The sequence below is a fragment of the Osmerus eperlanus genome, chromosome 6 (genome assembly GCF_963692335.1).
Source record: "Osmerus eperlanus chromosome 6, fOsmEpe2.1, whole genome shotgun sequence".
Taxonomy (NCBI): domain Eukaryota; kingdom Metazoa; phylum Chordata; class Actinopteri; order Osmeriformes; family Osmeridae; genus Osmerus; species Osmerus eperlanus.
The window spans coordinates 22,110,573-22,137,443 of NC_085023.1; the positions used below are offsets into that span (position 1 = coordinate 22,110,573).

At 45.8% G+C, this 26,871-nt stretch overlaps 2 protein-coding genes and 1 long non-coding RNA gene across 6 annotated transcripts in view; all 3 read right to left on the reverse strand.

Moving 5' to 3' along the window:
- The window catches only part of LOC134022689 (uncharacterized), a 38,154-nt gene extending 22,254 nt beyond the window's left edge, over positions 1 to 15,900 (reverse strand). For 3 of the 4 annotated variants that reach the window (XM_062464423.1, XM_062464421.1, XM_062464419.1), the window contains exons 1-11: positions 15,295 to 15,900; positions 14,027 to 14,122; positions 12,018 to 12,167; positions 6,482 to 6,616; positions 5,435 to 5,626; positions 4,622 to 4,705; positions 3,676 to 3,794; positions 3,469 to 3,583; positions 3,293 to 3,364; positions 3,072 to 3,187; positions 1,724 to 1,859 (exon numbers count right to left, since the gene is read on the reverse strand). In XM_062464423.1, coding sequence (XP_062320407.1) covers positions 1,724 to 1,859; positions 3,072 to 3,187; positions 3,293 to 3,364; positions 3,469 to 3,583; positions 3,676 to 3,794; positions 4,622 to 4,705; positions 5,435 to 5,626; positions 6,482 to 6,616; positions 12,018 to 12,167; positions 14,027 to 14,122; positions 15,295 to 15,795 — 1,716 coding nt within the window. In that variant the 5' untranslated portion in view covers positions 15,796 to 15,900. The remainder of the gene's footprint in view (positions 1 to 1,723; positions 1,860 to 3,071; positions 3,188 to 3,292; positions 3,365 to 3,468; positions 3,584 to 3,675; positions 3,795 to 4,621; positions 4,706 to 5,434; positions 5,627 to 6,481; positions 6,617 to 12,017; positions 12,168 to 14,026; positions 14,123 to 15,294) is intronic. The other variant, XM_062464420.1, reaches the window with a different exon arrangement.
- Positions 15,856 to 22,291, reverse strand: LOC134022690 (protein myomixer-like). Its single transcript, XM_062464424.1, has 2 exons — positions 22,214 to 22,291; positions 15,856 to 16,193 (listed from the first exon to the last, which is right to left on the reverse strand). Exon 2 carries the CDS (start codon positions 16,155 to 16,157, stop codon positions 15,933 to 15,935), a length of 225 nt encoding a protein of 74 aa, XP_062320408.1. The 5' UTR covers positions 16,158 to 16,193; positions 22,214 to 22,291; the 3' UTR covers positions 15,856 to 15,932.
- Positions 22,292 to 23,015: 724 nt separating this feature from the next.
- LOC134022806 (uncharacterized) lies at positions 23,016 to 24,510 on the reverse strand. Its single transcript, XR_009930676.1, has 3 exons — positions 24,394 to 24,510; positions 23,453 to 23,628; positions 23,016 to 23,135 (listed from the first exon to the last, which is right to left on the reverse strand). It is a non-coding gene; the product is annotated as an uncharacterized LOC134022806 (long non-coding RNA).
- Positions 24,511 to 26,871: the final 2,361 nt, after the last annotated feature.

A 26,871-nucleotide genomic window follows, 5' to 3' on the forward strand; every position in this document is an offset into this window, starting at 1 on the left:
CATGAGGAGATTCATGTCACATAATCAGTCTCACCAGAGGAAGCAGAGGTCTCTGATGTGGGCCTCTCTGATGTTCTTTAACAATCCTCCTCACTCTCCTATGGTCTGCTGCTCTCCTCTCCTGCTGACTCCTTGCCTTTCTTTCCTCAGTCAGTATTTGAACCCTCTCTCCCCTCTCACTCGCCCCTCTCTCCCCCTTCTCCCCCCTCCTGTGTGTCTCTGGGATGTCCACAGGGTGCCCTGCTCATCTGGTCTGCAACCTCTGCAGCTGGGTGCTGTTAGACGCGGGCATTGGCACTGTCCATTCGTTCCTTTTTTATTATCATTTGTATCAAGCAACCAGACAAGAGGCCACACTTGCTGCTGACAGTAACCCAAAGCTCTCATGATCACGCACCAACATGCATCCCTGTAAATATGAACGCATACTGTAAACACATAGAATAGCACAAAAGACAAGCTGATTAAGGAGACCACTTGTAAAAACTGTAATACATAAGTGAGTCAGTGTGTGTTCTGAGTGTGTGTGTGCATGTGAATGTGTGATTATCCATCCTAAAGACGGACCCAGGCAGCTGTTTCCGGTCCGGCCTGCCTGCCTGCCTGCCTGCCTGCCTGCTTGTCTGCCTGCCTGCCTGCCTGTCTGCCTGTCTGCCTGAGGAGAGACAGGGAGGAGAGGAGAGACTAGACAGGCAGGAGAAGAGAGACAGGTGCCAGGACTATGGGTCAGCAGGAGTAGAGACCATCTTCTCCTCCAGAGCCAGAGGCTGAACACTCACACTGTGCATTCAGTTTCTGAGGCGCACAAACATAAATGACTGATGAATGATAAACATAATGACTGTATTATTACACACTCTCTGGTCGAGTTCAATTGACCAAAACCCCATATACCAAAAGACAGTAAACAGTGTTTGCTGTAGGTTCTGGTAATGGTCTTGGGGGCTCCAGACTGTGAAGGGTGTGTCAGACTCCAGGATGAAGACTGTTGAGCGAGGAGAATACCCACCCTCTCAGCACCACATGCTGATGAACTAGTGGCTATTAATACTGCATTAATCCAATGAGTGTGTACTTATGTTACGGCGGTTAAAAGCCCACAGATGTTTTTCTAACCATAATGTCAAAGGATATGAAAACTATTAACATTCTGTGGTTGAGAAAGAGGCCTATGTTCCCTGGCTCTCCCTGCATCTACGTTGCCCCTCACAACATGACATTTTTCATGGAAAAGTATGAATTTCTTGCGCCAGAGTACATAACACCTCTGAACGATCTCCCTATGTGTTGTCTAAGATTTCTAGTGCAGACAGCCTGGACGTTGTTGGGAGATAGTGAAGAGTGTAATAAAACTGATCCTAAACAGACCTCAAGTACTCTGGATAATCTCCTGCTCCCTAACACACGGGACAACCTGGGTAAACAGTCAGTCAGGTATGTCCAAAGAACAGGGACAATTGCGTCACGATCCTCAGAGCCACAGGATGCTGTTTGTCAGGCTGTCGTCTGTAAGGTGAAGGCTGAAGAGAGACCAGCTGACCTGATATCCCTCTGCTAGGAGGCTGAATCTATCCCTCTGCTAGGAGGCTGAATTTATCCCTCTGCTAGGAGGCTGAATCTATCCCTCTGCTAGGAGGTTGAATCTATCCCTCTGATAGGAGGCTGGTTCTCCCTGAAGGAAGCTGTGGTTAGTCTGGTTAAAGCTGAATACCAAAACACTCACCACAGAGCCTTTCAGACAATTCTGCTCCTCTTTCACCTCTTTTCCCAGGATCCTGTGCGCCTCAATTCCCAGGGTGCACTGCAGTTCTCTGGCTGGGGTCGTGGGGTCGGAGTCTTCCCTGGTGAATGTTGAGCTCCTGTGGAGAGAGCAGCATGGTGAGCTAAACCTGTCATCAGCTTCAGACTCACTGCCCTCAAGGCCCAGCATGGAACCTCATTAAAGGCCCAAAATATTCTGACAGTGTGGAGCCGAAATGTCCATGAAAACCCAGAGATAAGAGAAGGAGCATGATGTAAGATGTGGGATCTAAAGATAGACCACAGACATGAGAGGCTAAGGCCGTGAGAAATGTTTGGGAAACTGCAGGCTGGAGACCTAAATCAATCAAGTTTTATTTATGTACGTGCAAAACATGATTCAATGTTTGTGGTAAAAGGGGAAAGCGTACTGTTAACATCACTGGAAGATAAAAGTGTTTTATTATTGAGATTTCTGATGCCGTTGTCTTGGAAGTAATCTGGTGAAACACCAGGAACCTTTCAGTAGTTCTGCAGGTCTAACCAAAACCTTTTGGGGGGTAACATAACCTTGTGTGAAAGCTTGTCAAAACGTAGGACATTATTTCAGTTGGCTAAATGTTAAATGTTCCATTCTTCATACTGAACATTAACCATTTAGAGTGGAACACCAAATAATGCAGATGTCATCTACAATTTCCTCCACTTTTAAACGTCTAAACAGTACAAGTTGCCATCCCAGCTAAGCCAACGTCCTAAATCAGCCAAGTATATATTATCGTACCAAAGCAAATTTGCCATGCAGTAAATGTCTGGATGTTTGTAAACTCACTAATAGTTAGCTCAGGGAATACATTCTGTAAAATATTTTTGTAAACATGTTTCAGCTTAACTTGAGCAGATAGTGTGAGCCTATGGCCAGATCTGAAGAGTAAGGTCTCTTTTTGCTAAACAAGCCTGCTTGACTAACTAGAAGCCTGTTCTCACGGACCCAGCTTAAAGATGAAGGTTCTAAGTGGAGTGTAAAAGTATGTGCCGTTTAGCACAGGTACATCCTTGTCTTTAACAGGAACTTGCAGTACTTTATTTATGTTCACTGAATAAATCCCAAACCAAACAAGCTAATCAAGGTGGAAAGAATCCACCACTGCACTTTAAACACAACTCATTATTATTTGGAGCGGGTCTACCTGGAGACTCCAGTGTGGTCGTATTGAGAATGGTACACCGCTGGAGGGAGGCTCAGAATTAACCGTGGAACCGCTAACCGACCATACGAATGTTTACCTGTTTATACTAAACATTGCCGATTTTATTTTGTGGGTGTGTACCTGATAGCCTTCTGGAGGAGCGCCCAACTCTCCTTCACCTCTGTCTGCTTGTGAGCCACATGAGCCACCAGGACAGGGTGGAGGTTGGACAGTTGAGAAGCGCTCACGTCCAGCATCTGCAGTTGGAGAAGGTCAAAGGTCAAACACATGAAGGAGGAGACAAACCCCCGGAGCAGCGGAGCTTCGTACGATAACATACAGGAGAAGAACGTGTTGCTCACCATGATGTGGCTGGCTATCTCACGGACCTCTCTATCCCCATTAGTCTCCTGGGCTTTGGAAGTGCTTTTCCTCTAAACAGAAGAACCAAGCAGAGGAGAGAGTGATGAGGATGTTTAGAGCCATACATCACAACTTACAGTACTTACGAACAATAGATCACATTCTGTCAACTCACCATGTTGTTGATGTCAAACAGGATGTTGTCTGCCTGCTGGTAAAAGGAGGAGACCTCCAGAGCCAGCTGGAGGTGCTCATGAAAGTCCTTCAGATTAGACTGGATCTTCAGCCACCTGCAAACACAATACACATTCAAGCTCCAACACTGTCTTTTGAGGTATCTTGTAATCTAGAGGTGATCTAGGGGTCAGAGGTCAGCCCATACATCTTGTTGAGGTGTTTTTTCCTGGCGGAGATGTTCCTGCCCTCGGCCTTCCCCTGTTTCTCCAGCTGCAGGGCCAGGTGGTTGACCTCCTCATGCAGGCTCCTGTAAAGCTGCTCATCCTGCAGGACGACACCGGAGATCCAGAGAAGGGGTACTGTACTGTGGTAATGTACTGTGGTACTGTAGTGTGGTAATGTACTGTGGTACTGTAGTGTGGTAATGTACTGTGGTACTGTAGTGTGGTAATGTACTGAGGTACTGTAGTGTGGTAATGTACTGAGATAATGTACTGAGGTAATGTACTGTGGTACTGTAGTGTGGTAATGTTCTGTGATGCTGTACTGTGGTAATATAGTGTGGTAATGTTCTGTGATGCTGTAGTGTGGTAATGCAGTGTGGTAATGTTCTGTGATGCTGTACTGTGGTACTGTAGTGTGGTAATGTTCTGTGATACTGTACTGTGGTACTGTAGTGTGGTAATGTTCTGTGATGCTGTAGTGTGGTAATGTAGTGTGGTAATGTTCTGTGATGCTGTACTGTGGTAATGTTTCTTCCCATTGGCACTTATTTGCTTTTCACAAGGATAAAAGCGTCTGCTAAATGAATAAATGTAAATGTAATGTACTGTGGTAATGTAGTGTGGTCATGTACTGTGGTAATGTAGTGTGGTAATGTACTGTAATGTTATGTGATGCTGTACTGTGGTAATATAGTGTGGTAATGTACTGTGGTAATGTAGTGTGGTAATGTACTGTAATGTTATGTGATGCTGTACTGTGGTAATATAGTGTGGTAATGTAGTGTGGTAATGTAGTGTGGTAATGTAGTGTGGTAATGTAGTGTGATAATGTACTGTAATGTTCTGCGATGCTGTACTGCTAGGTACTGAACAGACAGGCCGCTGCACATGATCATGTTTCCCTCTCTCTCCCCTGACGATGCTCACCTGCTTCAAGTCCATGATTTTCCTGGTCAGCTGCATCTTGTCCATGTTCCCTCCGAGCAGGCTCACCAGGGACGACTCCTCCTGCTGAGATACAGGAAGATGTCAGGAAGGGGCAGATGGCTGAGCGGTTAGGGAATCGGGCTACCAATCAGAAGGTTGCCAGGTCGATTCCCGGCCGTGCAAAATGACGTTGTGTCCTTGGGCAAGGCACTTCACCCTACTTGCCTCGGGGGAATGTCCCTGTACTTACTGTAAGTCGCTCTGGATAAGAGCGTCTGCTAAATGACTAAATGTAAATGCTAAATGATTACATGTAAAATGACTAAATGTCAATGTCAGCTCTTTACACACTACAGAGGCTTCACACACTAAACCTTCCTTCACTTACAGAATCGCTACTGCTGGTCCACACAAAATAAATAAGAAAGGTTGTGTAAAAGTGGTCTTTTCCACAGGGGTGGATGTGAAGTGCTACTGTAAATAAGCTTTCCGTAATATCCGTACTTTCATAACCACTGGCAACATGACCTAGTGTATAACCCCCTGAGTCAAACCCTCCATGACCTAGTAGTGTATATCCCCCTGAATCTGTATAAACCCAGATGATGGACCCTGAGGTGGGGGTTGTTTAGATTTTGAGGGGCCGTGAGCGTAGGAGAAGGTCAAACACGCTCTGCTTAGCAGAACTGCTAAACACCAGAGACCTGTGGGACCACAGGAAGATGGAGGGAGAGACAGAAGGAGAGGAGGGAGAGAGGAGACGAGACAGAGCAGGAAGGAGAGAGACAGAAATGTTTCACCCGGTGATCACACCTTTTCTTTTATCCAGACCTCCAGCTTGTCCACTTTCTTGTTGAACTCCTGCAGGTTCCGGGCACCGCCCACTGCCCTGGACTGACTGTCTGCTGTTTGTTTTAAGGTCTGCCATTGGTCCTTGAGCTGGCTGAGTTGCTTCCTGATGTGGTCTGCAGAGGGGTTCAGCTGGCAGGTGAGCTGTTGTCCTGTCTGGTAGAGAGAGGACCAGGCTTGAGCAGCATCGACATTTACACAGCAGACACAGAACATGTAACAGAACATACTAACCAAGTTTAGGTAGGCGAACAGGCTAGCTGAAGCTATTTGGAACATTTCCACCCATGATGTGATGGACCATATCCTTAAGAAGTCTCATGGTTCTGGAGTGGTCCCCCCCCCCCTCACCTCCCCCTGTGTGTCAGGGAAGGTTAATTATCGGCAATGTACCGTTTCCAAACAGTCCCTCCAGAGGGAGGAGATCTAAACTGGGCTGACAGGGCCGTCTGACATAGTGAGAACCAGCCCACCGCTCTCTCTGGGTGAGAGACCTTGACACAGTGAGAACGAGCCCACCCCTCTCGCTGGGTGAGAGACCTTACTGCTCACTAAAAGCTACAGAGGATGACTGGTAACACAGTTACAGTACTTTTACATTCGATGCTCAGTTACCTTGGTGATTTGGATGAGGGTTTGTACTGTTACCTGGGTGAGCTGGATGTGGGTTTGTACTGATACCTGGGTGAGCTGGATGAAGGTTTGTACTGATACCTGGGTGAGCTGGATGAGGGTTTGTACTGATACCTGGGTGAGCTGGATGAAGGTTTGTACTGATACCTGGGTGAGCTGGATGAGGATTTGTACTGATACCTGGGTGAGCTGGATGAGGGTTTGTACTGATACCTGGGTGAGCTGGATGAGGGTTTGTACTGATACCTGGGTGAGCTGGATGAGGGTTTGTACTGATACCTGGGTGAGCTGGATGAGGGTTTGTACTGATACCTGGGTGAGCTGGATGAGGGTTTGTACTGATACCTGGGTGAGCTGGATGAGGGTTTGTACTGATACCTGGGTGAGCTGGATATGGGTGTTCTCAAAGTCCCTGAGGTCCCTGTGGAGCGTCTCCTGCCTGTCCTGTAGGAGGCAGTGCTGCGTCCCCCCATCCTTCAGGTCCTGCAGCTTCGCTCTGATCCAAGCTTCTGCCTGCCAGACAGAGGGACACCAGAGACCAGAGCATTAGCTAACAGTGTGTGTGTGTGTTGTGTTTGTGAGATAATTAACCGCTGAATAAAAACATTACGCCTACTAGTGGGTGTGTCCCTGTGTTTGGATCTAGCAGCACTCCTACACTCGAAAGGTTTTCCTTCCTGAGTCAGGGCAGCGCTTCCCACAGCCTGTGACCTCTAAACCTCCTGGTGAGAGCTCATCCATCCTGCGTGTCTGGGGTTAAACACGTCGCTGCTTCTAGATGGCTCATCCATCCTGCGTGTCTGGGGTTAAACACGTCGCTGCTTCTAGATGGCTCATCCATCCTGCGTGTCTGGGGTTAAACACGTCGCTGCTTCTAGATGGCTCATCCATCCTGAGGTGGCTCAGCCCTGGACTTGTTACGAGCACAACGTGTGGCTGTCTCAAGCCCACCCACGTCACAACAATCAGGTTGATCAATAAATCATTTTAGTTAATGGACCAAATCCAACATCCAACACTGATATGAAAAATACAAAGAACTGAAGTAGAAGTATGTAGTGTGTATCTGTGTGTGTGTATCTGTGTGTGTGTATCTGTGTGTGTGTGTGTGTATCTGTGTGTGTGGATCTGTCCCTGCCAAACTCTGTAGGGAACTTCTCCCTATTATTGGACCACCCATGCTTAGTATTATTAATGAATCTATTGTAATTGGCCAAGTCCCCAACGATTTCAAACAAGCTATTATTAAGCCCCTTCTTAAAAAAACAAACCTGGATCCAGGTAGAGAAGGCTGTGGTACAACAGCTCACTGAGCACCTCTCCTCAAATCAGCTTTATGAACCTCTCCAGTCTGGATTTCGTCTCCACCACAGCACTGAAACTGCATTAGCCAAGGTAGTCAATGATCTACTGTTAGCCTCTGACGCGGGTTCTTTCTCTGTCCTGGTTCTTCTAGACCTAAGTGCAGCTTTTGACACGGTGGATCATGAGATTCTCTTGGAACGTATGGAGAACTATGTTGGGATTTCTGGTACATCACTTCAGTGGTTTAGATCGTATCTATCCGATAGATCACAATATGTCCACTATGATGGCTGCTCATCCAGGAGCTCCACTGTAAAATACGGAGTACAACAGGGTTCAGTTCTGGGCCCTCTGTTATTTTCTCTCTATATGCTGCCTTTAGGAAACATAATTAGAAGCTCTGGGGTAAATGTTCACTGTTATGCAGATGATACTCAGCTATATATGTCTATAAAGTCTGGAGAATTTCCACATGCTATGGAAAAATGTGTTTCTAGGTTGAGAGCTTGGATGACTGCAAATTTCCTTCTTCTAAATTCGGATAAAACCGAGGTTCAAATTTTCGGTCCTAAAAAATATAGAAATAATTTTTCCAATCTGACCTTAGACCTAGACGGCGTCAAAGTCTCTCAAAGCCAGCTAGTAAAAAATTTAGGAGTCACAATGGACCCAGACCTTTCGTTTGAGTACCATATTAAGCAAATTACTAGAACTGCATTTTTCCATCTACGTAATATTGCCAAAATACGAAAATTTCTCTCAAAGGATGATGCCGAAAAACTAATACATGCATTTGTTACGTCCCGATTGGACTATTGCAATGTGTTGTTCTCTGGCCTCCCAATTACCCACCTAAAAAATTTACAGCGGGTGCAAAATGCTGCTGCTAGACTATTGACCAGAACAAGAAAGTTTGATCACATAACATCTACTCTTGTCTCTCTACACTGGCTCCCTATCCAAGCCAGAGCTGACTTCAAAGTTCTACTACTAACCTACAAATCTCTGCATGGATTGGCACCACTGTACCTCTCCGGTCTCCTTGCACCCTATTGCCCCGCAAGGACACTTAGATCTCAAGATGCCGGATATCTGGTGGTTCCCAAAATTAAGAAAAAAACAGCTGGAGGTAAGGCGTTCTCATATAGAGCGCCTCTTCTCTGGAATAAACTACCCGTCTCAATTAGGGAGTCTGATACTGTTTCGACGTTTAAAATTAGGTTAAAACGCTATTGTTTAGTCAATTCTACGACTGTTAAAGGTAAGTATGTTACTAGTTGGAGGCAACGGGGGACGGGTTGTTTTCCATCCTTATTCTTTAAGTATAACTTATTTTAGAGTTCTCTTCCCCTGGAACAGATTTCATGTTCCAAATGAGGGGGGCTGTCGCTGTCTTGGTGTGTGGGGTTGCATCAAATTCCCCTTTTTTGCTTTGTTAAATTGCTGCACCAGTCCACACTTGACCGGTGGGGATCTCATTCTATTATGACTGTAACTGTTAGCTGCTCCTGGCATTCTCTAATCCCTGCTCTCCTCTCTCTGTCCCCCCCACACACATCCCTTGTGGTGTGGGGGGTTTGAGTTGTCAGCACCTGGCTGGTCGTCGGTCAGCCAACGCTGGACCTGGTCGCGAGTCTCCCGGTCCTGTCCTACATCTATAAAGTTGAATAATGGATTTTGGTGTTTTAAAAACCCATCGACACTGTATGACTATGTTTAGCCTGTGTTCTGCTCCTCTCTCCCACCAACCGTCTCTGGAGGAGGGGATCACTCTCTGAATTGCTCCTCCCAAGGTTTCTTCCATTTTTTTTCTCCTGTTGAGAGTTTTTTGGGAGTTTTTCCTTGTCTTCCTTGAGGGTTTAGGTTGGTTGAGGGGCAGTTCTATGGGCATATGTGAAGCCCTCTGTAACATGCTTGCTTGTAAAAAGGGCTATACAAATAAATTTGATCTGTGTGTGTGTGGATCTGTGTGTGTGTGTATCTGTGTGTGTGTGTGTGTGTGTGTATCTGTGTGTGTGTGTGTGTGGATCTGTGTGTGTGGATCTGTGTGTGTGTGTATCTGTGTGTGTGGATCTGTGTGTGTGTGTGTATCTGTGTGTGTGTGGATCTGTGTGTGTGGATCTGTGTGTGTGTGTGTGTGTGTGTATCTGTGTGTGTGTATCTGTGTGTGTGTGTGTATCTGTGTGTGTGGATCTGTGTGTGTGTGTATCTGTGTGTGTGGTTCTGTGTGTGTGTGTGTGTGTGTATCTGTGTGTGTGTGTATCTGTGTGTGTGGATCTGTGTGTGTGTGTGTGTGTGTATCTGTGTGTGTGGATCTGTGTGTGTGTGTGTATCTGTGTGCGTGGATCTGTGTGTGTGTGGATCTGTGTGTGTGGATCTGTGTGTGTGGATCTGTGTGTGTGTGGATCTGTGTGTGGATCTGTGTGTGTGGATCTGTGTGTGTGTGTGTGTATCTGTGTGTGTGGATCTGTGTGTGTGTGGATCTGTGTGTGGATCTGTGTGTGTGTGGATCTGTGTGTGTGTGTGTGTGTGTATCTGTGTGTGTGGATCTGTGTGTGTGTGGATCTGTGTGTGTGTGGATCTGTGTGTGTGTGTGTGGATCTGTGTGTGTGGATCTGTGTGTGTGTGGATCTGTGTGTGTGTGGATCTGTGTGTGTGTGTATCTGTGCGTGTGTGGATCTGTGTGTGTGTGAGTATTAATCTGAAGGGGAGATGGCTCCGAGTGCGTGGTGTTCTTTGTGTGTTTCCTGAACTGGCTTCTCAGATGATGAGACACACATGCTTCCTAACCCCAGAAGAGCACTGAGGTTGTAGTTTGGAAGCCATCTGGGATCTACTTCAACTCATCTTTTGAATCAAGAAACACAATCCATCTTTGCATGAAATCAAAGGATGATGTCACCTATTCTCAGAGATCAAAGTAACTTCATTTAAAAGAGCGTCCTGGGGCAATGGAGGTATAAGAACTGAGGGAAGAGAACTTGACTAGACAGGCCTGTTCCTATCTCCTCACATCACCTCGCATGCTATTACCGGCCTCAAATCATGACCTCATACAGGAAGTGGATTATGCCTTTGTTTCTTCCTGTTCTCTCAAAAACAATGGTCTGTTTATGTCCAGATATGTCCAGCCACAGCTTGAGCCTCACATGGAAAGGGAAGTCTAGTGAGCACGGTGTGTACTAGACGTCCACGTTTAACTAGATTGTCTCTGTTTATCTGTCCCCCCACATTTAACTAGACTGTCTCTGTTTATCTGTCCCCCCACGTTTAACTAGACTGGCTCTGTTTATCTGTCCACCCACGTTTAACTAGACTGGCTCTGTTTATCTGTCCACCCACGTTTAACTAGACTGTCTCTGTTTATCTGTCCCCCCACTGTCTCTGTTTATCTGTCCCCCCATGTTTAACTAGACTGTCTCTGTTTATCTGTCCACCCACGTTTAACTAGACTGTCTCTGTTTATCTGTCCCCCCACTGTCTCTGTTTATCTGTCCCCCCACGTTTAACTAGACTGTCTCTGTTTATCTGTCCCCCCACGTTTAACTAGACTGGCTCTGTTTATCTGTCCCCCCACGTTTAACTAGACTGTCTCTGTTTATCTGTCCCCCCATGCAGTGCTTTTCTGCATTAACATCTCTCAGGACTCATGTATCAGAGCAAACAGCCAAATAATCCTCTATTCCAGAAGAGATTCCATCTTCCGTCATGCGAGAGAGCTGTGGTGAGATGTTTCCCAGAGCAGCAGACACAGAGCCATGTTTCTGGATGTGATGACATCCTCTGCTCTCTTTACTCTGAACACTCAGAGGGGTTTAAAAGTCTCTCACTGGAAAGCTTACTTCCACATCAGTGTAATGCTGTAATAACACATTTTCATCAGCGCTATCAGCCAACCAAATCGCTGTAAAGAGAGTCGGACCCCAGTTAAAAAGGCATCAGTAGTTTGAAGTGTATACAAAATAAATATGTTACTGGGGGAAAATTCCTCCTAAAACAACAGATCATCTAGCATGTCGGGCTCTCTATAAAACTAACGACTGAGCAGCTTGTTAATAATAATCATGTGTCATGGAGCAGTTCATAATAATAATAAACGCATTTATCCTTATGTTCTTTTGCATGTTAATTTTCCCCTTATTCTAAGGACACAGCGCCTGGAGGGTAAACAGGGAACTAATGACTGAGGACTGTGTCCTCAGGCAGACCTTGTTGAGCTATGTCCCTGACTGTCAGAGCTGAGGCTGGGAGATATCTCTGCTGCTGCTGGTGCTGCTGGGCTCTCCTGGTCTCCCTGAGCCACACGCGTGAAGACAAGGAGCCAAACAATGATCTCATCCCCAAATAATTGCTTCTCTTGTGGCAGACCCCTCCCCTCCGACAAGGCCAAATCAGTATCACCACATATTTTGTTATTTTCTCATAGGATAGGAAAAGGCCACTGTGATTTAATCTGCCAAACCCAACCTTCCTGTCTCCACCATGTCAAACTCATAGAAACGTCAGACATACTGGGCCACAGAAAACACGGTAGCTTCCCACTCATAGAAGCTCTACTGAATCCTATCTACATGACGAGGGTATAGTGGTTCTCAGGACCAGTGCATACCTGCAGGACTTCTCTGCTGAACAGGGAGGTGCGATGGATGAAACAGTCACTCTGGGAGTCAGCGACTGTCGCGCCGTCTCTGAGCGTGGACGATGGACTCTCTCTCCTCGGCTGGTCTTTTTGGGGCGAGCGAGCTCCAGGCCCTGCAGTCCGCAGGGGCGAGCGAGCTCCAGGCCCTGCAGACCGCAGGGGCGAGCGAGCTCCAGGCCCTGCAGTCTGCAGGGGCGAGCGAGCTCCAGGCCCTGCAGTCTGCAGGGGAGACGCTATGTTACACACTGGAAACTCAATTATCTTTCAGCCGATAGCAGCGTCTCTCCTCTCTTAGTCAAAGGGAAAGTGAGTTCAGTAAACCTTCCGTCATAGCATCAACTGTCTGCTGGTTCCACATTCTCCTCAGTGAGGGAAGTCTGTCCCTGACTGGAGCCAGAAGAGACATCAGGGATTAGGGAGGGGCCCATACCCAGGACTGTAATCACCTCACGGAGAGAGAATGTTAAACTGTCCATTTAAACTGTTAATTATGCCTTTTAAATGATCTGGTGAGACAGTGCAAACATGTGTCAGACGAGCCCACGGGTCTCTGAACAGACTCCTCCTGTCAGCACTACACAGGCTGACACACACACACACACACACACAGCACTACACAGGCTGACACACACACACACACAGCACTACACAGGCTGACACACGCACGCACACACACACACAGCACTACACAGGCTGACACACGCACACACACACACAGCACTACACAGGCTGACACACGCACGCACACACACACACACACAGCACTACACAGGCTGACACACGCACGCACACACACACACAGCACTACACAGGCTGACACACGCACGCACACACACACAGCACTACACAGGCTGACTCACGCACGCACGCACACACACACACAGCACTACACAAGCTGACACACGCACGCACACACAGCACTACACAGGCTGACACACGCACGCACACACACACACACACAGCACTACACAGGCTGACACACGCACACACACAGCACTACACAGGCTGACACACGCACACACACACACACAGCACTACACAGGCTGACACACACGGGACAGGCACTATTTCCTCGGCAGACTATGCCCCTGCCGCGCTCTGTCCAGGAAACATCTGGGCAAATAGTAGGAAAAGGAACGGACTAGCCCTCAGATGGAGTAGGGTTTCTGTCGCCCATACAGGGGAATTCTGTCGCCCTTGGAGAGAAATATGTAAACATATAACTAAGAAAGAAAAGAAAAAAGTTCCTTTTTAATGAGCTAGTGAAGAACCTGCTAACTTTTCTGATGCTGTTTGTTTTTGGACACGTGCCTGTGTTATGAACGAGAGCAACAGGATAAGAAACAAGAGCGCTGTTTCCAGTGGCTGTGTAAGGAGAGGAAGTAGGCGCAGCGCGGCCTTCATGTGGTGTCACCTGGCCGGGGACCGGAGCAGGCCTTCCTGCATGGCTTCCCTGACCTCATGTTTTCCACGCGGGGAGAAACCTAGCCTGCTCTGAAGCAGCTCAGCGCAGTGATGACCCAAACCTTGGGCTCAGGACAGCACAGTGATGACTCAAGCCTTGGGCTCAGGACAGCACAGTGATGACCCAAACCTTGGGCTCAGGACAGCACAGTGATGACCCCATTCTGTACATAAATATATTCTGCCTTTTAAAGTACCGTCACGCACAGGTGGTCTAACCGCAGATGTGCGCGATAACAAGACGTGCCCTCTTTATGGGCTTTGAACTACGTTCACCCCAGAACTCAATAAAGATTTCACCACTAGCTTTTTCCTCCTGTATAACTCTCAAAACTTAAAATAATAAGTCCTTCAGGCTTGGCGACCATGGCCATGACATCACTTCCTAAATTCCAAGAGACCTATTATCATGTGCAGCTGGCACAGACCAAGCACTCACCACTATGAGAGTCAAAACAAAATGTTATTCGCTAGTTTGAGAAAGAGAGAATGTTAAATGGCACTTAATTTCTTACCTGTTGGACAGTTTCCTCTCTGTTCCCTCGTACTGAGGTGTGTTCCTGAACTGGGCTGGCCTGCTTCTCATCACAGCTGGTCTTCCTGAGCAAAACCTGCAGATAACACAAACATGTACAAAAGTTATTTCGATATTTTCCTAGTATGCATCACTTATAAAAGATTACTAAAACGTCTTAGTAACATAATCATATATTACATTTTAAATTATATCAAAGGATCTATTCATATTGAAATGATTAAAAACGTTCTCAAATTGCCACTTACCATAACCGGCTCTCCAGAAAGAGCTTAATTACACAGCGTAATAACAAGCTGCAAACATAATAACTTGTAACTAAATGAAGTATGATGAAGTCATAAGGGCAGCCTACGGCATGAGAGGATGTGTCATGCTCACATATCAAATGTGGCTTTGTGTTGCATGAAAGGAGTGAAACAATGATCTCATCGCGGTTAGTAATATGAACATTGCTAAATTAAATTTGTGTCTAGCTGAATTCACTTTCATTCATAAGGACAAATAACTTCGCATATAAAACACAAAGTTGGGTGCATTCTTTGGAGACCGATTTTTCAATTCATGAAGTTTATTCGTTTTATAGATTAATGTTTAGTTTATATTATTCAAAGGCATTTAAAATAGAAATTATCCACAGAAGTAACAAGTAAACAGACGAAGAAAAAGAAACTTGACGTGCCGTGTATTATCAATGTTTTCCAATAACTATTTCATTCATTCGTTGACACTTCTGGGCAAAGTTTTCAAAAACATGCCTGAGGACCCTTAGACTTGCGCCTCAAAATTATACGACGAAAGGAGGTAATGATGAGACCAATCTGATTACTCACTACTCTACAGACAACTCAATGAGGTTAGAGATATAAAATACTGAATGAACGAATGAGGAATCAAATCTTACATAAGTAGCCAAATTAGTGCTCGCACGTGGGCGTCATGACAAATTCAGCACCGGTCCAACTAGCTCCGTGTAGCGGTCCTTCTCAAAACTGTTTTCATATCTAAAAATATTCATCCCACAGTTGTTTACTACCGTTTTCATTTGCTGTTCCCATTGTCTATTTGATTGTAGCCTTAATAAGTACCAGTATTTTGAGCGTAAGAAAGGTCATTAAACATTTACTTCTAAATAATGCCATTATGAAAAACTCAAAAATAAAAATCTAATCTAGTCTAATCTCTGATTTGTTTATGAAATACTCCCCTCAAAAATCAAGCATTTATAAGAGTTAAAAGGGTGGTTACCTTAAATTGAGAACTGGGTTTATTTTCACAGCTCACCCCAACTATCCTGGGCAGCTGGGAGTTTGAGGTTGTGATGTTATTATTGTTGTTTATGTTCTCCGTTTTGGGAGATGCCGCGATGGCGGGTCGATGATGTCCCACAGCGGCTTTGCTCGCTCTGTCCTCCTTGCTCCCAGAGATGGTGATCTTCCGGATGGATCTGGAGACAGTGTTGGGAGAAACAGCGTTTCTGTTCAGGTGGTCCTCGGCTGCCATGTCCTCCTGCTGCCTGGCTGGGGGGTCCCTGCGTGCCAGCGGGAGCAGGGAGGCGCCCGCTCGCACCTGGGACCGGCTGAGGTAGAGGGTCACACGCTCGTTCAAGTTGTGTTGGCGCGAGCAGTTATCCAAAGTCTGGTTCTGCAGGTAGCCCTGTGTGAAACCTGTGCATTTTGGCACCGCAGGGACTGAGAGCCTGGTCCCAATAGTGAAGGACTGGACCTTCCTCACAATACTCTCCGACATGGCCGGTATTAAAAACGCTTCGGTCCAAATGAGCGATAATAAAAGTCTGAAACCTCCCCTTGTTCTCTCCCTCCCTCTCTCTCTATCTCTCTGTCTCTCTGTCTCTCCCTCCTCCTGCTCAGACGAGGAGGGAGGGCTCAGTTGTCCACCTTCTTGTGCATGTTGAGAATGCACAGCACACAGGACAGGACGGCTTCCTTGGACTCCTGGGATCGGACGCGGTCCCAGACGTGACGGAGGGCCGTGCCGAGGTGGGCCGCGCCCGTAGAGAGGGTCCTCCGCAGGAAGCTAGCCAGAGAGGCTGCTAGTCTGCTGCTGACGAGTCTGATAACCAGGGAGCGGAGCAGCAGGAACACTGGCATGGTGCCTGGCTACGCTGCACAGGAGAGAAAAGAAATCTAGAAAAAAGAGAAAAGCAGCATTAGAGGAGGAAGGGGGTGGTTTTGTGAAAGAGGGAATGAAGTCACCACCCCTCTCTCTCTCTCTCACACACACACACTGTCTATCTCTCTCTCTGTGCATTTGGAGGACATGAGAGGAGGCTGTAAAGTCTGGCTGTCAAAACGTCCTTTCTGAAGCAGAGCAGCAGAGATAAGAGGGGTAATGGAGTTAGAGAGCATCCTCTCTCTGACCCTTTCAATCACAGCTTCTCCATGAGGTCATGCTCTTAACTTAAAACACACACAGCAGCACTCACACACCTTACACACTCACACACACCTCACACATCTTACCTCTGCCTTCAACGGCAACCAAAACAAGAAATCCCAGCTCACAAAACTCAGCTCAAAAACTGAAACTTGACATAACTATTAAAAAATATATAAGAAAAAAGAAAAGAATTAATGAAATTGCATCTCCTTTCTGGTTGTCTCCACAGAGATGATGTTGATGATGTCTCCAGTAATGACTCAACGCCCGTGGAGGGTGAGGGAGCTGCAGTGTGCTGGAGGAGTGTGTGTTGTTCTGTCCATCCAGAAGACCAGTCTGCCGTCCTCTTCTCTGCCGTCTCACGTATCCTCGGCTGCGGGGCTCCAGCACAGGAACAGCTGCTATGGAGGCTGTGACTGAGTGGAACAGGGAACCCCTTTCACTTGTCTCCTTAAACCCAACACACTGCTGGCTTGACAACTGTGGGGGGCGATTCTGTAGTCATGAATGGAATGACCCCCTCCAGCCCCACCCTGACCCTCCCTGGTTCTCACTCAACGCTGGTGGCACACAAGCCACTGCTGGAGATGGCTGGAGCACATGCTGGCCTGACTGACTGGAGTGGCAAGGTGTGTGTAGGGGTGAGAGGGGGTGAAGGGGTGAGGGGGTAGGATTGGGGGAATGAGGGCTGTTGAGTCTGGGTGACAGCAGAGAAAATATTTGCTGGGAGAGAAGTGATCCCCCCCCAGGTGAAAGCTTTACCAAAAAAGGAAAATCTACATCTGTCATCCAGCACCAGCCAGCACACAGCAGAACCCAGAAACGCCCACAGCGATGTAATGACCTCACCCAGGATTTTGTAAAAAAATAAAATAAAAAGAATAATATTAGAATAATGCTAATAATAGTAATAAATAAGTGAAAACATTTATATTTTTAAGTAATTACGATCCGAAGAGGTTTCTTCCGCGCTGTCACTTATAGCTATCCTTTCACATGTCCGGCTGATTGGTTGTATACTTTATAGTTCAAAAATACTAAAAGTTTGTTCTAGCCTAGGCTACTCCATTGAATGATCGGCCGACAAAATAAAACGAAAATGGCAGAGTGGAGCACACAAAAAAATGCTCAGACTAAGTCATTGGCTACTATTGTAGACCACTATATATTTTGCGACGAAATATGGCCAAAAGGAATGAATGACGGATGTTTAGGATTAGAGCGTAGCAGTCGCCACCATAGACATAATAAAGAGTAGACGCCACATTGGCTGCTGGGCACGAGAAATGCGGCCGCCATCTTGGACAGGGCAAGTTCCTAGTTGCTTAGCATCAGAATAAACAAGATGCCAGCACTGTGCAGCATATTCCTGCTCAAATCGGCGGACAATCGCAAACAGGGCTCGGGGGATTACTAATTACAAGTAAGATTTAACATTACCATACTACCATTGGTTGTATTTTGTGAAAATAATAACCATGTCCCCTATCATAGCTACATGTAGCCTATGACCTTTGCAGCAAAGCAAACCTCGTGAATATCAGTTCGGTATTCAGTTCGTTATGATTAATTAAATGCGCTGACAGCTCATTGTCCCAGCCAAACAGATTACACTGAGTGGAGCGGTTGCCCGTTCCAAGATGGCGGCCCCACGGCTCGTCAGCGCCGGTAGGCAGTAGCAGTCGATGCAGCGTCTACTCTTTATTATGTCTATGGTCGCCACGCCTACGCATTTGAAATCCACAGACTATCTTCTGGCGACTCCAGCCTTGACGTTCCAAGATAAAAAACAATTGAGTGTCGATGAACGTAGGAGCTAGCTAGCTGTGTGTGTTTGCTACCCCCGGCAATGTTGTTGTTTAATTTCCTTATTTCAATTTTTTATACACTTATATATAGCAATACATATATTTCGTTTAATAGCTGTGTGTGTTCCGGTATAGTTTAGCTAGCTGGGTGTGTTCCGGTATAGGTTAGCTCGCTAGCTGCAGAGCTGTATCATCAGTGTTCACATTCATTTTCTATGAATGACCCCTGCCTCGTATACTATACAATAGTTTATTGTTTGTGGACAACCCAATTCACCCGAACGAATACAAAACTTTGCTTTATTTGCTCACGGTGAAGAAACAAAATATATTTTTTAAATCCCAGTGACAAACAAGCATACTAAATAAACTTACCAAACAAAACTTTGGTCAAATTCTGTCAAGACCTACCAAACACGATATTACTTCTTCCTCAAGGAAAAACTAAAGAAGAAAAAAAACATAACATGATGAGGTAGCGTTAGCCTCCTAGTCTGGCTCTGCCCTCCTAAATACATCCGCTCAATTTTAGACAGATAAACCTAGCCTTATTACCAGAGATGGCAAAAGTACACACATCCTTCACTTAACTTTTTTTTGGGGGGGGGGGAAAATGTTTGAGAAAAAAAGGTTTTTAAAAAACGTTTTCAAAAAAGGTTTTAAAATAAATCAGTGAGTCAGGTGGCTGAGCGGTTAGGGAAGCGGGCTATTAATCTGAAGGTTGCCAGTTCGATTCCCGGCCGTGCCAAATGACGTTGTGTCCTTGGGCACTTCACCCTACTTGCCTCGGGGAGAATGTCCCTGTACTTACTGTAAGTCGCTCTGGATAAGAGCGTCTGCTAAATGTAAATGTACATTTTTGTACATTTACATTTTAGTCATTTAGCACATTTAGCATCCAAATGTAAATCATATTGATCAATATTGAATAAATACAGATTAAAACTAAAGTAACAAGCCTGGCTTTAAATGGTAAGAAGTAGAAAGTACAGATATTTGTGTAAAAAATGTAAGGAGTGAAAGTAAAAAGTTAATATATAAATTGTAAAGTACTTATACCAGAACAATCTACTTAAGTACAGCAATTAAGTATTTGTACTTCATTACTTCCCATCTCTGCTTATTACTCACAGTTGACGTAATCCTCCTTGCTATGAATCTCACACCAAATGACGTGGTTTCACAGACAGCCGACAATGATAAGGTAAAGTTTATACTAACCCTGAGTATTTAGGGTAGCCTACAGTTGAGATTCAGTAGCGGGGAGAGCTACCGTAGATCAGTCACTCAGTAGGACACCACCTGGCAGAGCAGTGTTGGCTTACACACTGTTAATGATGCTTTTAAAAGAGCTCTGGTTTCATGGTGAAGTCATCTAAGGAAGAGTTTTAATGTGTTGCAGCTTGAAATAAGAGATCAATTCTGTGCAGGCTGGGTGGTGTTCAGGGGGGAGCCCAAGGGGGCTTGGCTGCCTGTAAAACTTCACTTCCGAGGTGAAGTGTCAAGGAAACTGCTGGAGTGATACCTGCTCTGTGTGCACCACTAGACTCTAGAGCTCTAACATGTTTGTCTCGTTTACAGGGTGGCACCACTTAGCCTGGCTCTGGCTCTGGACCAGGCTAGGCAGCACCACCTAGCCTGGCTCTGGACCAGGCTAGGCAGCAACACGCACTCTGGAGATTTTGGCGAATCCACACATTCCACCAGGTAACATTTCCTTTTGTTAGTAAAAGGAAGACATCTTTCTTTAGTAGGTAGTATGTAAATGTTTTGAGAAAAGTGTCTGTTGTTTGCTCTGGGAAGCTCTTGTCACGTTAGATCAGAACCAGGTGTTCACCTCAGGCCACTGCAGCTCCTTCTTGTTGTTGTTCACAAAAAGAAGGATCTCCCAGCCAGGCGGATCCAAATAATACTGGATACCCCAATCTCCCCATGCTCAAATATATTACATTACATTTAGTCATTTAGGAGACGCTCTTATCCAGAGCAAATTACAGTAAGTACAGGGACATTCCCCCGAGACAAGTAGGGTGAAGTGCCTTGCCCAAGGACACAACGTCATTTGGCACCTGGCCCCTCTACAGAATTCGTCCGCTGGCCACAGTCCTCAGCAGAGACGTGGTTGGCGTCAGGGGTGGAGGTTCGCAAGGAAGGCCTCTCCCTCCTCATCCTCTCCCTCCGTGCCGTCCTCTCCCTCCTCATCCTCTCCCTCCTCATCCTCTCCCTCCTCATCCTCTCCCTCCTCATCCTCTCCCTCCTCATCCTCTCCCTCCGTGCCATCTTCTCCCTCCTCATCCTCTCCCTCCTCATCCTCTCCCTCCTCATCCTCTCCCTCCTCATCCTCTCCCTCCGTGCCATCTTCTCCCTCCTCATCCTCTCCCTCCTCATCCTCTCCCTCCTCATCCTCTCCCTCCTCATCCTCTCCCTCCTCATCCTCTCCCTCCTCATCCTCTCCCTCCTCATCCTCTCCCTCCGTGCCATCTTCTCCCTCCTCATCCTCTCCCTCCTCATCCTCTCCCTCCTCATCCTCTCCCTCCTCATCCTCTCCCTCCGTGCCGTCCTCTCCCTCCATGCCATCTTCTCCCTCCTCATCCTCTCCCTCCTCATCCTCTCCCTCCTCATCCTCTCCCTCCTCATCTTCTCCCTACTCGGCTCTGTAAGGATGCTGGTATGAGTGACTTCATGCCCGCCTAAGAAGATGATAAAACCACAAAGCTCGTTCTGTCTTCCCTGAGGCTCAGCTGGTGAGAGGCCCTCTTAGATGTTGTCCACTTTATTAGAGTCGATAACTTCAACATGGGAGGCTTGGGCAGATTACACGCATGAAGTCATCAAGAAACCCCGCACGAAAGCAGGATGATGGCTGAGAGAGTAAATATGGACCAGAGAGAGCCTGCAGTTTCATACCTCACTCTTTCTGGTCATTATAGAGCAGCCCTGATTATTTTCTACCAGTACATGCTGATCTACAAGGAAAAACTGTGTATGTACATGCAGGAATGTTGTGTTATTTGTTGACTTGATCCCTGTGGGGTGTAGTTTGGTGTAGGTTCAGAGGTTTGTTAGTTTTTTTTAAGCGTCCGGGACCTGGCAGGACAGTGTGAGAGGGATCTGCCAGCAGCAAGTGCTAACACAACACAGACTGAGGGGCAGGTTGTTTGCCTTGTCAAGCCCCTGCATGGTGTGTAGTCAGGAAGCGTTTGTGCCCCTGCATGGTGTGTAGTCAGGAAGCGTTTGTGCCCCTGCATGGTGTGTAGTCAGGAAGCGTTTGTGAAAACTCTGGATTAAGCAAACTAAGAGGCTGAGGAGCATGTTGGCAACGACACAGTGAAGTCATCAATCTGTCCTGAAGCGAGAATCTTGTGGATTTACGCAGCCTTGAATTCCAATGTCCTTAGCTCAAGTGCCTGCGTCCACGACAACAAGCCTCTCAGAGGAGCAGATCTGGGACTTTCCTGCTCTGGGTTTGAGTCTCTGACTACACAAGTAATGAACAACATGGCTAACATGGCGTTTAGGACCAAAACCTAACTGTTGGAAAATGTTGATTATAAACACATTACTCTCATAGTAATTCTCTCTAGAAGGTCCATGTGTCAGAGTAAGTTGGATCCTGATTTGCTCACCCCAAATCAAACTTAAGTCATTATTGGTCCTTGTAGGGTACATAGGTATTTCATCAATGTTCTAATACCATTAATAACTGCCTGTGAAATGTGTCATGCTTGCACACTTCAGTAAACAAGACAAGGGGAAGAGAACCTGAGGCTTTTGGAACCACCCAAACTGCATACCTGCGTGCTGACGTTTCCACACACCTGTGGAGCCCCAGCCAGGGAGTCCTGTTTCAAACCTTCTCCTGAACCTCCTCACCCCACTGTAGTGGCTCCTCATCGCCATCACAACCACCACAAGCTCAGAGAGCCATGAAACTCACTCACACACCATAAATACATCACCTCAGTCAGCCAGTCAGTCAGCACACTGTCATGTAGAGACTTCAGTGAAATAAAATGTAGTCAGGTCTAACGGATCTGAAAAAAATCAAAGGAGTACCGTGTTTAAACAACAGCGTTTTACATAAGAAATTATTTTTGTATCCTCAATATTATATTTCTATCATCAACAAAATATAGATAACGGAGGATAGTTTTAAAATCTAATGATTTTACTTTAGAAGTCAAGTTTATGTTCTGTAACATTTTAAACCACTATTCAAATAGACACAGGAGTTTAGAGTTTAACGTACGGCAGACTGTGCAGTCTTGTGTAACTATAACGATCACTAGCCCACCATCTGGTAAATGTTTGCTGCTGTTGCATCTCTCTGCCTGTCCTGACACTAGTGACACTAGCGACAGTAGTGACTGTACCAGACTCTCTCACCCAAAGTAAGCAGAGATGGTTAGATGGTTGGGATGTTGGCGGTAGAATTAATCTATGCAAAGACGGTAGACAGAGTGGGCCTTTGTTTTAGTCAAGCAAAAGACCACCAAAGTTTATTACTTAGGTCTTTCCCTAGTCTCAATTTTTTGAGCCAAAACTTGAAAAAAAAAACACATTAGGCTGTTGAAAATACATTTTGGCCTGAGAGTAAGAGAGTCATTTAGGCCAGGGGAACAAAACAGAACTGTCTGATTTATTAAAATGCATTGCTCAAAAGCTGTGTGGAGGAATGAGCCAAATAAACACTTACATATTCATCTGACTGAAAAGGTGAAACTAGCACGCCAAGGAGACATGGGAACAAACATTTTAAGGGCTTTTGAAAATCCATCAGTGCGGTTCACCGTTCTGTTATTGAAGCTTGAGATGGAGAGGTGAGCCTGTTTCAGAGGCAACGATGAACGATGCTGTCTGGAAAGTTTGTACTTGGAGAAACTGGACATTTAAGAGAACAGAGATAAGTGCTGGATCTCTGTAACTTGTCTACTAGACAGCATTGGAATACATTCAAATGTTTCAGATGTTTATGACTTCCACAACTTGCGTGGAGTGAAAGGGTTCAACTACGCGTCTTTAGCAAACGTCCTAAGAAGATATTTCTGAACAGTAAGAGTAATAGAGTTACAGTAGAATGATCAAATAATGTTAAATCCCATCCAGTTATCCATTCCAGTCCAATCCTGTAGAGAATGAAAGGGATGGCTGTGTGCATTGTTGGAGTACAGTAAACTTGGACACACAGCATCAATCACCTTTATTGTAGGCTGAATTTGTGCCGTTGCAATCGGAAGCAAGCCTCAGGTGCCAATCAGGCGGACAGGAAGCCAGCAGGGATGAGGTCACTCCATCATGTGACATCATGGGTTCACGCGGGAACCGCGTTCCAGCGGCAGGGAGCAATTTCCACATATCAAAGGTTGAGGGCCTTCTGGAATAACGGGAAAAAGCTGCAGCTTATTTTCTTCCTCTCCAGAAATATCAATCACTTTGAGAGGAGGTTTAACCTTTGACCTGTGATGTCATGCTGGCAGGAGGTGGAGTGCCTCTGACCCTCATTAAGACCCTGGAGCTGGGATTTATTAGCAATATGGAGATTTTAATCAAGTGTGCGGGCTCTAATGTTATTTAGCATGTCTGTTTGACATCTGTTGCAGCAAGTGTTAAAAGACAACAATTTCACTTATTTTTTTCAACTGTAACTGTTTCTTGATCATTGGGTATTGACAGCAGGCGAGGTATGAATAGAGGAGCTCTACAAGGACAACCTTGTCATCTGAAGGTACTGACTTCTCCTGGTGCGTGTTGAGACTGAGGCAGCACATCTTGAGCATGTTTGAGCACCACTATTACCAAAGCAAATTGGTTAAATGTGTTGGTCGGGGCCATTTCCAGCCAGATTCTAATTGGAGGTAAACAACCAATTACACGTAAATAAGCGGAGAAGCTGCAAAACTCTAGCAGATGCTCTCTCCTCCATCTCCACAACTGTTCTCGCTCTCTCTGGCTGGCCTGGACTAACCTAACAGGCATCGCTTTATTGTGTTTCATCAAAAGTAGTCTGGGTTGAATACAGGGAAGCAGAACAACTGATTGTCGTATTCTTTGACATACAATGTTTACTTAAAAAATGTTTACATAAAAACTTTGGACAGGCCTGAAAGAGTTGCTTGAGTCATTGTGCCTCTCATGTCACCTCAGGCCGTAGGAATGGATGATCTCAGCGCTGACACCCATCTGAACCAGGCAGTGATCTCAGCGCTGACACACATCTGAACCAGGCAGTGATTGTTGATGCTTGAAGCCTGTTGGCACTTCAAGTAGAAGACTGGCACGTGATAACATGTAACACAAGAAAAGTGGTCAGACAAATTAAACATGAACAGAACACACTCAGAGCTCAGTCACAGTAATTGAACTCACAAAAACAAACAGCTCATATCAAGACTGTGATCAAACAGCACAGCTATGACACATGCCTTGTAGCTCTGCTGCTTAGCTGGCCCTAACAAAAGACCTCCAGGAGGTAAGATGGAAGCACAGATTTTCTCATAGATTTTTAGGAGCTGTGAGGATGACGAGAACAGGTGGGTGTTTTGTAGGGACTGGGTTGTGGTAACAATCTAGCCTTGGACAGGTGGTTGCCTCCCCTCTGGCAACTGTTTTGGGGGTTTGGAGAAAGGGGGAAGGGAGAGAGAGACAGAGAGAGAGAGGTTGTCTCATGGGGCAAAAATAGAAAGTGTGTCATAATGAGAGGGTTTGGATGCTGAGGCTGTTTTCAGTGATGTTGCCCTGCCAGTTGTCTCCTTCAGCCTGTCTGTGATAAAACAGCTGAATGTTTAGAGTTGATAGTTTTGCATCTACATCCTGATTAAGTTGCGTTCCTTTTTATCTACAGAATGGAATGTTTCACGTATTAAGTCTTTAAATGGTGTTATAGACATAATGTCTATGGTTATAGCAATCAAGCATTAAATGCTTGGGGTTATCCAGCATTAACTGTATCCCTGATTAGGTGCCGTGAGCCTCTGATAAAGTCCTGCTGTCTTTGCCTCATCCTCACAGAGAAAAACTACTTTGGTTTCGGTTATAAGATCATGCCGATCCTCCTCCATGAGAGGAACTCTGTTAGTTTGAATTTCCCCCAAATTAAAGGAAATTGTATGATTCATTCATCTTGCTATATAATTAGATCATGTTAGGCGACTTCATCTTGGATTACTTCATCTTGTTGTCCGAATTTAATTAGAGGAAGTCCGATCACAACATGGAGCACACAGAGAATATCTGTGCTGTAACATCTAACTAGTTCAGCTAAAGCCATCCATCTGGTTCTGCAGCAGGTTTCAGACCCTAACCAGCCATGACAGCAGAAGACTATAAAGGCCAGCAGATTGTAACATGAGGATGCAACATCCACTGGAACATTCTGGTCTGTTCTGGAGTTTGTGCTTGCAGGCTTCGCTCTGAGTTGGGCCTGCATGATGGGAACGCAATAGAAAGAGTAAACAGACAGAAAACACAGACCATGTCAGAGTTTCTCTTGTGTCTCTGGTTCTTGCATAATATCATATACACACCAGACTGGAGGGCAGGGAACAGAAACATGCATCACCCAATGTATTTATGTGTGTTGTTTTCTATGTTTCCAGAGTCAGGATACACAGAGGCAGTACATGCAGCTCCTACTTGCTTTTCTTTAATGAATGTGTGTTCTCATGCATTGGATTTATTGTTTAACGTGGCAAAAACACTCAACATTTTTATGCTTGTTGAAAAAGGGAAAGGTTAAGCAGAGCCACCAATTCTCAGGCGGAGGCTATATTTTTCTCCACCACAGAGCATTGCAAAGCTCTTCCATCACTGGGTTTGTCCAAGCATCCAGAACAACTGTTGGTTTTGCAGTTGTTATTGACTTGCATAGTTATGCTGCAGTTGGACATCTCCTGTTTACTGTGTCAGGCGTATGAGCAGACCCACACCATATGTGCTGGCTGTAAACCGTGTACAAAACCACCACTAAGCACATGTGTCTACGTGTGTCTTCGCAGGGTCAGGGTGAGGTGTGAACATGCTGACAGGTGGTGAATGCCTGATGGTGCAGACCAGCCTGCAGAAGGACGGGGCCAGCCAATGATGGCCGACAACTGCTGATGTGCTTCAAACTAAAAACATTTCTTCTGTGCTCCTAATGATGACGAAAATCCTAAACTTGCGTTGGTATTTAGCTGTAACACTCAGCCGCTCCATGCTGAGTGCTGCTTGCATATTAGAAGCACCGTCATAATGAGGAACGAATAACACTGGTCTGATAGAGTCCGATGGCAATGTTCTCGGTTTTGCAGATATAATGGTCCTTAATTAAGTTGTCTTTACATCATAAACGTTTACGTCTAAGGACTACAAACACATAAACAATCTTGCCGACCATCTACTAAATGTTGTAGAACCTAATCAGAGAAGAAACACAAAGCTAACAGTATGATTATCATGTCCATGGTCTAACAAGTTGATAACGTTGTACATTCCGGGAACTGTTACAGCCTGCTTTTCAGAGAGGTGCTTCATTTTAGGATGTTTAATTGAAATATAATAAAGTTGAGTGGAACATGCCTGCATTGCTGTGGTGTTTTTGGAGGGGCAGCCATGGGGCAGCTGTCGTCTTCAGGCTAAG